Raw genomic sequence first — 11,427 nt, forward strand, 5'->3', positions numbered from 1 at the left:
CTAAGTGAAACAAGTCAGTCAGAGAAAGACAAGTACCATATGATTTCATTCATATGTGGAATTTAAGAAACAATTCAAAAAAACAAAAGAAGAGACAAACCAACTGAAAACCTGACTCTTAAATACAGAGAACAAACTGGTGGTTGCGGGAGGGGAGATGGGGGCGGTGGTGGTGGGTGAATTAGGTAAAGCAGTTTAAGAGTACATTTATCATGATGAGCACTGAGTAAGGTAGAGAATTGCTGAATCACTGTGGGGGCGGTGAGAAAATACAGAATTGTTGAATCATTATATTGTACACCTAAAAGTAATATAACACTGTATGTTAACTATATTTCAATTAAGAAAAAGAAAGAAAGGGGTGCCTGGGTGGCTCAGTCAGTTAAGTGTCTGCCTTCAGCTCAGGTCGTGATCCCAGGGTCCTGGGGTCGAGCCCCACATCAGGCTCCTTGCTCAGCAGGAAGGCTGCTTCTCCCTCTCTCTGCCCCTTCCCCCCTGCTTGTGCTCTCTCTCTCTCTGGCAAATGGATAAAATCTTTAAAAAAAAAAGAAAGAAAATGTGATATATATCATATCACACACTCACACTGGAATATTATTAGCCATAAAAAGGAAGGAAATCCTGTCATTTGCAACAACATGAATAAACCTGAAGGGCATTATGCTAAGTGAAATAAGCCAGATCCAGTAGGACAAACACTGCATGATCCCACTTTTATGAGATATCTAAAATAGTCAAACTGAAAGAGAGTAGAATAATGGTTACTAGGCCTGGGAGGAGGGGGAAACAAAGAGGTGTCAGCCAAAGGGTACAGAGCTTCAGTTATGCAAGATGTGTAAATTCCGGAGATCTACCATACAACACAGAGCCTGTATTTAGCAATACTAATTCTTACTTACTAATATCTTCTTAGCTAAGAAGATAGATTTTTTTGTCAAGTGCTTTTACCACAAAAGACAAAAAAAATGTAATTAAATAAATAAATAAAGAGAATAGAAGGAATCTTTTGGCGCTGATGGGTAAGTTTATGGCCTTGATTTTGGTGACGGCCTCATGGGTATATACTTATCTACAGACTAATCATATTGTATACATTAAATATGTACAGTTTTCTGTATGTCAATCATGCCTCAATAAAGTGGCTTTAAAAAGAATTATAAGAGAATACTATGAACTATACTCCAGCAAATTGGATAACATAGATGAAATGGACCAATTCATAGAAACACACAAATCATCAAAATTGACACCAGAAAAAAATAGAAAATTTGAATAGACTGATAAAAGATTGAATCAGTAATCAAAAACCTCCCAACAAGACAAGTTCAGGATCAGGTGGCTTTACTGGTGAATTCTATTAGACATTTAAAGAATTAACACCAATCTTTTTCAAACTCTTCCAGAAAATAGAAGAGGAGAGAACACTTCCTAACTCATTCTATGAGGCCAATATTACCCTCATACAAAAGCCAGGCAAGTACCTCAAGAGAAGAAAACTACAGATCAATATCCCTTATGAATATAGATGAAAAAATCCTCAACAAGGGGCGCCTGGTTGGCTCAGTCATTAAGCGTCTGCCTTCGGCTCAGGTCATGATCCCAGGGTCCTGGGATTGAGCCCTGTGTCGGGCTCCCTGCTCAACAGAGAGCCTGCCTTTTCCTCTCTCTCTGCTGCTTGTGCTCTCTGGCTTGCTCACTCTCTCTCTCTCAAATGAATAAATAAAAAAACCTTTAAAAAATCCTCAACAAGATACTAATAAAGTAGATCCAAAAGCATATTAAAAAGACTGTACATAATGACCAAGTGAGCCCCAGAACTTAAGGGTGGTTCAACATATAAAAAGCATTCAATGTAATACAACACATTAATAGAGCAAAGGGGAAAAATCATATGATCATCTCAACTGATGCAGTGAAAATTTTGACCAAATCCAACATCCTTTCATGATAAAAATATTCAGAAACCAAGGAATGGAAGATCCTCAACATGATAAAGTTGACACGCAATGTTACATTAGTTTCAAATAAAAAATTGACAAATTGTATTTCGGCAAAATTTCTTTGCTCATGAATGGAGTGAGATAATTAAAAGCAAAGCTACAGAGTAGAGAAAAGATTCTCGATACATTTATCTGATAAAGAACTCATCCTGAATATATAAAGAATTCCTACAAAACAACATTAAAAAATAAATCACCCAATAAAAATGGCAAAAGATTTGAAGAGGTACTTCAAAAAAGAAGATACAGAATAGCCTAAAAGAATATGAGAAAATGCTCAGTATAATTAATCACCAGAGAAACACAAATTAAAACCAAAATAAGATGCTACTACATACCCGCTACAGTTAAAAGGACTGACAAGTGGTAAAGAGTATCTGGAATTCTCATATATTGCTGTAAAATGGCACCCTTAAGAAAACCATTTGGAAATTTCCAATCAAGATTAAAAAAAACACTGACTCTATGACTCAGCCATTCTACTCTTTGGCATTTACTAGAGAACATTGAAAACCTATGTCTACAAAAAGGGTTGCTCAGAAGTGTACATAGTAGATGTATTTATAAGAGCTTTAAAAATTGGAAAGGATCAGTATATATCAACAGGAAAGCAGATAATGGAACTACAATGTATTTGTACACTGGAATACTACTCAGTGATAAAAAAGGTACAAAGATTTGATTCTCACAGCAACACAGATGAATCATATAAACAGACCGAGAGGAAAAAGGCAGACACAAAAGAGTACATATGATATGATTCCATTGATAGAAAGCTCTAGAAGAGGCAAAACTAGACAATGCTGATGAGAATCAAACAATGGTTGTCTCCAGGAGGTGGGGAGGGGGGTTACTTTCAGGAGTAACAAGAAAGTTCTATGTCTAGATTTGGGTGACGTTTACCTGAGTGTACACGTTCGTCAAAGTCCACAGAATCATACCCCTAAAATCTGTGCATTTTGTAGTGTGTGGAATACCACTCAATATTTGTTTTAAAATCAGACAAGCATCAAACTTCCCTGCAGCAACACTCAAGGCTAGAAGAGGACAGATAAATGTCCACCGAGTTCTGAGGGAAAGAGTGTGGGCCAGGAGGAAGGTGGTGGAAGGAGCAAACTTCCAGTTAGGAGGTACGGGAGTGCTAAGATGTCACACACTGCATGACCTGCTGTGTGGTATAGAGGGAAGCTGTTAAGAGAGTCGATCCCAAGAGATCTTGTCACAAGGAAAAGAGGCTTTTACAAGGAAAAAAGTTCTTTCTCTTCTTTTGCCTTTTTTTTTTTAAGTAGACTCCGTGCCCAGCACAGAGTCCAATGCAGGGCTTGAACTCAGGACCCTGAGATCAAGAACCCCACGCTTAACCCACTGTGCCACCCAGGCACCTACCTTTTTATTTTATCTCCATGAGGTAATGGATGCTAACTAAAATCACTGCCCTAATCATTGCACAATATTTATAAGTCAGACCACTCTGCTGTATACCTTAGATTTATACAGTGATGTGTGTCCATTATATCAATAAAACTGGGGTGGGGGTTGGGGAAGGAGATATATATAAAAAAAATCACAAATTAAAAAAAAGAGGAGCCCAGGGCGCCTGGGTGGCTCAGTCGTTAAGCGTCTGCCTTCGGCTCAGGTCATGGTCCCAGGGTCCTGGGATCGAGCCCCGCATCGGGCTCCCTGCTCAGCGGGAGGCCTGCTTCTCCCTCTCCCACTCCCCCTGCTTGTGTTCCCCCTCCCGCTGTATCTCTCTCTGTCAAAAAAAAAAAATCTTAAAAAAAAAAAAAAAAAAAAAGGAGGAGCCTGTTGGGTGGAAAATTGGTGGCGGTTGGGAAGGGCAAGGAGAGAGGGATGGAAGAGGCAGGCCTCTCCAGATCGGTAGGTGGCAAGTTTAAGAAGCAAGCACACACAGGGTGCCTGGGTGGCTCAGTCATTAAGCGTCTGCCTTCGGCTCAGGTCATGATCCCAGGGTCCTGGGATCGAGCCCCGCATCGGGCTCCCTGCTCAGCGGGAAGCCTGCTTCTCCCTCTCCCGCTCCCCTGCTTGTGTTCCTGCTCTCGCTGTGTCTCTGTCAAATAAATAAATAAAATCTTAAAAAAAAAAAAAAGCAAGCACACTTACAGGCTCCAGGCTTATCTGGGACCCTGCAAAACTGGGATCTGAGGGCTTAGCCCTCAGTCACAAACCCCATTCCGGAGCTCTCAGCACCACGCTGCTCTCTCAAGGGTTCCTGCTTGAAAATGGCTCAGATGGTGGGATGGTGGGCTTCGTGCACATTCTGAGGCCGGGATCCAGCTCGTGGGTCAGCCCCTGGCCACGTGCTCCCCGAGACCTCCTCAACAGAGCCTCCAAGGTATCCTGGGTGGGATCCTGGAGTGGAGGATGGGTGTTAGGGGAAGACCAGGAAATCTGAATCAACTATGGATTCTTAGTTCATAAGAAGGTATCAATATTTGCCCAGTAATTGTAAGAAATGTTACTATTTGTTACTAATTTACTTGTGTTAAATCTGGGTGTGGGACATGGAGGAACTATCTGTATTACCTTTACAATCTTCTTATAAATAAAAAGTTGTTTTAAAATGTAAAGTGTATCAAAATAACATGAAAAATTTTTAAAAAGAGCGTGGACCCCAATATACTAAAACCAGCCCGTTTTTATTCAAGTAAAAAAGTTAAGAGGAGAATGCCCCCATCATTAATCTGGGTGATAGTTAAAAGATGTGTTCGCTTTGTGAAAAAAATTCTTTGAGATTTACCTCTGTGAAATGTGTACATTTTTCAATAAAACTTTTGTTTCATGTCTGTAAAATGAGTACATTAAAAGAATGCACCTAACATTGGATTAAATGAAAACATAAGTACAATATGTGCAATAACATATATCTATACAGTAAGAGTGTCCAGAACACAGTAAATGCTCAATAAATGTTGTATATTATTTTAATTAAAAGGATAAGATTACATCCTGAATTTTATATTTAAAAATCTGGGAGGTGGTGGGAGGAAAAAATGGACGTCTCTGTGAAAAAATATTAGCCAGAGATTGATAATTCTAAAAGGTAGGTACGGGTTCATGGAAGCATTCTACTTTTTTGTATGTAAATAAAATTTTCATAGCAAAAAGGGGAAGTAATCATTACAGACAAGGAGATCTTCTTCTTAAGATGAGTTACATTAAAATTTGGTAAAAAAAAAGGTAAAATAAGCTAATAAGACAAAATCTTCGTAATAACACTCATGGAACATGGGGGGAAAGGGCCTTGTCAAATATAAAAGAACTCAGACTATGGGGGCCACAAGCCTTCCATGAAAAAGAAAAACTGCTTAATAAAATTCCAACAATTAAAAGTAAGTCAAAGGCGACCTTTGAACACGCTGGACAAAGAATGAATGCGGAATAACTAAGTGACCTCCTCTTGCCAAACAGAATTTGGACGCGATCAAACTGAACAATGTAAAACTACTAGCTAATGCTAATGTTCTCAATTTCTCAACAAGGAATCAGTCCATATGGTCTACAATGAAACTGTGGTTAATAAGAACACCATGATGCTGGAAGGCCACCAGAGTGAGTTTCAGATGTTGTGACCAAGAGGCTGCCCCAGCACCCGGTTTATTTTGCCTCGAGAAAGGATGCACCCCAGGGAGTTCCGCACCCCAGGGCCCTCAGATGCCAAGACACGGTGTCTCATGCCACCACACCTGAGGGATGGGAACCGACGTGAGTGGGTGGCGTGGCTGAACTACAAATACACGCTAGCCACCGGGCCCCTGGGGGCGTCTGCCTCCGTGTGACAGTGCATTGTGGCTCTGTAGAGAACAATCCCCCCGGGACAGGTGCAGTGTGCATCGGGAAGGGCCCACCCTCCTCTCCTTCATGGGGCAAGTTTAACCACAGGGTCAGACTCTCCTCAGATTCCCTGAGACTACTGGAATGTTTATCTCTAAATGTCACTCTCTCTCTTCAACTCACGGGGATCTTTCAGGGGGAAAATCTCTTGCATGTTGAAGAAATGTCTGTGAAGTTCAAGAATTCCTTCAGTTTTACTTCAGATTCATTTTCTTCAATTAGAATCAAGTAAAATTAAATCTTCACACAAAAAAATAGACATATGGCATGATCCCATTTTTATGAAAGTATTTCTATCCCTCCTCCTATCTGTAAAAATGCATGCAAATATGTGTGGGATGCTGTACCAGAAATGTTAATGATGGTTATATTTGAATGATGCAACTGGAGCTAATACTTTTTTTTTTTTACTTTTCTGCAATGCTTAAACTGTTTATAGGGAGTATATATTGTTTCGATAAAAGAATAAAGTGATTTTTCTTAAACAAGCAAACAAACCTGACTTCTTGGTGAGAGCCCTTGGGGTTCAAAGCCTCTATTTTACTTTCTTTCTTCTCTGGCTGCCACTGCTCCCCCCATTTCTGCCCCCCCTTTGCACCCACCCAGCTTTTCACCTCCCTTTGACTCTCACCTTTCTCTTTCTCCTTCTTTCCCCAGATCTAGCCCCTCTCCCCCAGACTGAGGACACCCCATCTTTAGTACTTAATCGCCTGCTGGTCCCTGGGGGTAGGGAGGCCAGGCTCCTTTCCTTTTCTGCAGGAGGTTGGGTGGAGACATTTTCAGAAGGTTTTTTTGAGAACCTCAGTGACCCTTCCTTTCCCCTCTGCCTCTCATGACCCCCAACACCAGGGGAGGAGGCGAGAGCAGCCCAGGTGGGGTGGGAGGAATGGAGAGAGAACCCTGGCAGGGAGGTAGCTCTGGGGCAAGTTTCCCCACAGGACCCGGGGATGTGGAAGAGCTTGAATCTTTCCCCAGGCTCCACATCATCCCCTCACCTCTATTCTTTTGTCTCCAACACCTTTGCTCAATACATCACCAACTTCTTAGATTTCAATATCCTATCTCAAGGGTCTCCTCTGGAGAGGGCGCACTCTCCCCTACTCTGTGCCAGGACTGGGGGAGCAGGGAACAGAGTGGCCTCACCCAAGCCATAGGACCTCCTGGCTGAGAGAGAGAGCCAGGCCCACGCAGACAAGCTGCTGTAGCTTGCCCAGGACCACAAGGTACGGGTGAAGGGGTGGCAGACGGGCAGGGAGGGGCTGTGAGCCAAGCCACAGGAGAGACAACAATGCTCCACAGTAAACTCGGCTGCCCAAGCAAAGCAGACTGATTGGTTCAAGGACAGTCAATTCACCATGATGGGCAGCTCCGTCTGGGTGGAGAGAACCCCAAATGTTTGGCATCTCTGCTGTCAGACCCCAGAAAGGGCCAGGCTCTCTTTGGAGGACTCCAAGTCTCACAGTAGCTGGGCCAACCTAGCAGGGACCACTGATTCCCCACCGGGTTCCCAGACAGAGGTGTCAGGGCTTCGTGGGACATGGATGTGGTACTGAGGAGGAGAGCAGATATATAAGTCCAGGCCAGTCAGGACCGGGAGGAGGACTGGGGGCGGGGGCAAGGCAAGGCACAGGTGGCGGTGGAAGGAAAGGGGTGTGGTGGACAGACGTCAGGACTGACCCTCAGGAACTCTTCATCCACCTCCTGCTGCAGGTGATGGGTGACAGAGATAGAAAATTCTTCACTGGCTATCCCTTATACCTCTTTAGCCATGAACCATGTTAATTACTACCTTTTAAAAGTTATTATTATTACATTTTAAGGTAAATAGCTGAAGCCATGGAAAGGAGGGTTGCTTTCCCCATGCAAAAGCATCAGAGCCCATCTTGGCCTGTCCAGGGGCTGGGAAGATGGGCAAATGTTTCCTGGGTCCGGTTTGGCAGGAAGACCCAGAAAAGGCCACACTGGAAGCAGAGACCAGCACCGCAGATCCCATGGGACACTGCCCCGGTGCTCAGACACTGAGGGCTACCCCCAGGCCTGGGTCATGCAAGACCAGAAAGCTGGAAAAGAGACACTCCAGTAGGCTTGCCAAAACCAGCAAATGAAAATACAGGATGCCCAGTTAAATTTGAATGTCAGATAAACAACAAAAATGTTTAGTATAAGTATGTCCCAAATGTAGCACAAGGCATACTTAAAAAATCATTCGTTGTTTACACGCCATTCAAATTTAACTAGGCAATCTGCATGTTATGTGGCAGCCCTACACTTTAGGAGTCTGCTGGAGAGGAAATGCCATTTCTACAATTTTCTTTTTCAGTTTTTTGTTTACATTTTTAAAACTGTTAACCCAAATTTCCACAGACTTGCGGGCCTGTAAATGCAAATGAGTTAGCTTCAAAATAACCAATGTCCCTGGCCTGCCCATCTCCCAACACAGGACTTGTCCCTCCGCGATGCGGCAGTGGGGGGGTCCCCAGAAGCTGCCGGGATCTGCTCCCGTTTGGGTTCTGCGCCCACTGGCCCCTACGCCACAGGAGGGCAGTGGTTGCCTGGCTGAGCCCCATGGTCGAGGCCGTGCCACTGCGCCCTCTGCTGGTGAGCCCAGACTGCAACCGGAGGGTGCCCGAGGGCTCTGGGCTCCACAACCCATTGGGTGAGAGCTCCTCCAAGACCAGAGAAAGGCCCCTTCTCCCACCTCTCCCAGAGTCCGACAGCAGATGGCCTCTCCAGCTGCCCAGCCTCCGTTCTTCCTGCTTCCTCTCTTCCCTCCTCCTGAGCTCCTTCCCGCTTTGTACGCGCTACATGAACAGGCGATGTTCAACTGTGTCTCCTCTTGGTTCCCTCCACACCAACACTCAGCCTGCCTCCGTGCTAACTGGTGGCTCCTCCAAGTGCCAGGCAGGCCAGTGTGGAAAAGCCCACAGTTACCGGTCACAGTCAGCTGTCCCTCCAGCCCCACTGCCCACACCATCCAGGTCTTCCCTTGGACTGGCAGATGAGCCTGTGTCCACCGAAGCCCCCTGCCATCACCCACTGGTTCCTCGGCCACTCTGCAGGGGCTCCTTTTCATTTTCTGTCTCCCCATCATGCAAAGCTGGGTCTGTCTTGCTGGCCGCCAGATCCTAGCATCTGGCACAGAGCAGAGTCAACAAATACTATCGAAAGGAAGATTGGGAGGCTCTGGAGGGCACGAGGGGTCTCCCTGGGTCAAAGGTAATGAGTGATTTTTTTTTTTTTAATAAAGACACTTTATTTACAGATAGTACAAAATAAACCACAGGACAAACTACTATGCAGGGGGAGGGATGGCCCCCACAAGAACCCCCCTCCCCATCCCGGAATAACTTATGTAAAAAATTAAAAAGGCCCTAAAAGGAGGGAGGGGCAGGGCTGGAAGCACCTTTGCTGATCGGGGATTGGAGCCGGCAGTCCTCAGCCTTCCCGTTCCAGGGCGGAGTAGACCCTGGCTTGCTCCCTTCCGAGTCCCAGGCTTAGCAAGGAGGGGACACGCTGCAAGGGCAGTTGGTGGCTATTGCAGAGGCGCCTGGGCCGAGGACCTGACTTCTGACTCTGAAGGGTTGGAGTCAGTGGGTAAGTGGCTTTGGGTGGGCGTGGGGTTGGCATTATTGCAGTGCTCCAGCTGACTTCCTCCTGGCCCTGGATGCGGGTCTGCCCCAGGTCCCAGGGAGCAGCTGAGTCGGGGCAGGAATGTGGGGTCCTCAAAGCGACGATGTTGTTGAATCTACCACCTCACGGCCGTTGCAAACGGTGGGGACAAACTGGGAGCCAGACCCTAGGAAAGGAAGCCAGAGATTGGGGCCAAGCCTGAGGTCCCTCCCAGAGAGTGGGCTGCCGAGGAGGCAGGAGTGTGGAGGGAGGCTTCCTCCCCCCTTCACCACTCCCTCTCCTGTCCAGCCTCATCTAAGGAGCACTCCACCTCCAGCCAAGGAATCCCAGCAACCCAAGCAGTGACCCCCATGCGGAGGAGCTGAGGCGGAGCCAGAGCTGCTTAGGGTGAATGCTGACCTTGGCCGAGGCTGGAGCTGGCCCTGGTGGCGGTGCTGCTGAAGCGGCTGGTGGGCGCACGGTGGCTAACCACGTTCTTCTGCGGCTGGAAAAGGATGATGTGCAGCTTGGGCGCAAAGAGACAGCCGAGCACCACAGAGCCGCTGAGGCTGACTGACACGCACATGGTGGTGGTCTGTACCTAGAATGGGTGAAGTCAAGGATGAGTCTGGCCCCAGGACCCCTGCCCAGGCTGTGGGGTTGGGGGTGGGGGGAGATGGTAAGCATCCAACGCCGGGCCTTGGTCCATTTGCCAAGCCCCAAAGGATTTCTAGGAAGGTGGGAACAGTCCCAGCATCAGCCCGTGGACCACCTTCCCAGGGAGATGAAAATTCTAGCTGAGGGGATGGAACATGCAGGGTACAGGGGTATCTGTGTGCATCGGAGTGTAGGTACTCATGTGTGTATAAGTGTGTATCTGCATGCATATGTGGGCAGGTATGTGTGTGTGCGTGTGTGTGTGCATATGCGCATGTGTGCATGTGTAGGTACTTGTGCATGTCCAGGTCAGTCCTTAACCACCTAGGATTGGCATGCAAATGCAAATCATATGCAAATGCAGGCTGAGTCCGAGCAGATTCCCTCCCCAGCGCTGGCCTCCACCAACCAGGCAGGTGGCCCAGCAGGTGCAATAGCAGCCAAGCCCAGCCGCCCTGGCCCCCAGCACTGCCCACCATACCTCTGTCCTGGGGGAAAGGGCCTTTGCAGGGGCTCTTGTCTCGATTTTCCTGCTCCTTTAATAGTTAAGACTGTCAGTTCAGACCCTGCTCTACACTCCCAAGCTGAGCGACCTTAGGCAAGGGATTGAACCTCCCTGAGTCTCCGTTTCTTCGTCTGTAAAATGGGGAGAGCCATGGAGTTTACTCCAGCATCATGAGGACTCACCAAAATGATCCTCTTATTGTCCAGAGCTCAGCTCACCTCTCAACTCCTCAAAGAGGTCTTCCCTGACCACCCCATCTGAAGCAGCCATTGCCCCCTTGAAGCTGAGGAGACCTACTGAGATACTCAGTGCCAGTTGGAACTTTGCTTGGAAGCCACAAACTGGGGCACAGTTTCCTCCTGCTTTTACCGTCCTCAGCCCTAGATCCCTGATCTGTTGCTGCTCTGTGCTTCACCTTCTCTGCCGTCCCTGCTTCCATCCCTCAACCCCAGAGCTGCACAGTTCCAGGGGTCGCCATGCCACCCTCCACGGCTCTGCGGGGCATCAGAGCACTGTGCCCTCTGGGCCTGCACAGCCTGATAGCCCCGCCATTCCCACTCTCACTGTCCACCCTCACCTTTGCCTCCCTTCCACCATTTCTGCCTCCCCTACTCAACGAGGGAGGCCAGTGCCCACCCTCAGCCTCTGTACTGGCTGCCCCCACTATCTTCTCCACCCAACCTATTCAAACCTGCCTATCTTGCAGAGCCCGATTCAAGGACTCCTCTTCTAAGAAGCCCTCCATGATTCTCTCTATACACACACACACACACACACACACACACACACCCTCCCTCTTTTGTG

General features: G+C 46.9%; 1 protein-coding gene across 1 annotated transcript in view; it reads right to left on the reverse strand.

The window, feature by feature from the left end:
- Positions 1-9,147: 9,147 nt before the first annotated feature.
- Positions 9,148-11,427, reverse strand: part of GRM2 (glutamate metabotropic receptor 2) — a 9,633-nt gene continuing 7,353 nt past the window's right edge. Inside the window, exons 4-5 of the mRNA XM_021695025.1 lie at positions 9,882-10,062; positions 9,148-9,648 (exon numbers count right to left, since the gene is read on the reverse strand). Of these exons, the coding sequence (XP_021550700.1) occupies positions 9,575-9,648; positions 9,882-10,062 (255 nt within the window). The 3' untranslated portion in view covers positions 9,148-9,574. The remainder of the gene's footprint in view (positions 9,649-9,881; positions 10,063-11,427) is intronic.

This window comes from Neomonachus schauinslandi, chromosome 1, assembly GCF_002201575.2.
Source record: "Neomonachus schauinslandi chromosome 1, ASM220157v2, whole genome shotgun sequence".
Classification (NCBI taxonomy): domain Eukaryota; kingdom Metazoa; phylum Chordata; class Mammalia; order Carnivora; family Phocidae; genus Neomonachus; species Neomonachus schauinslandi.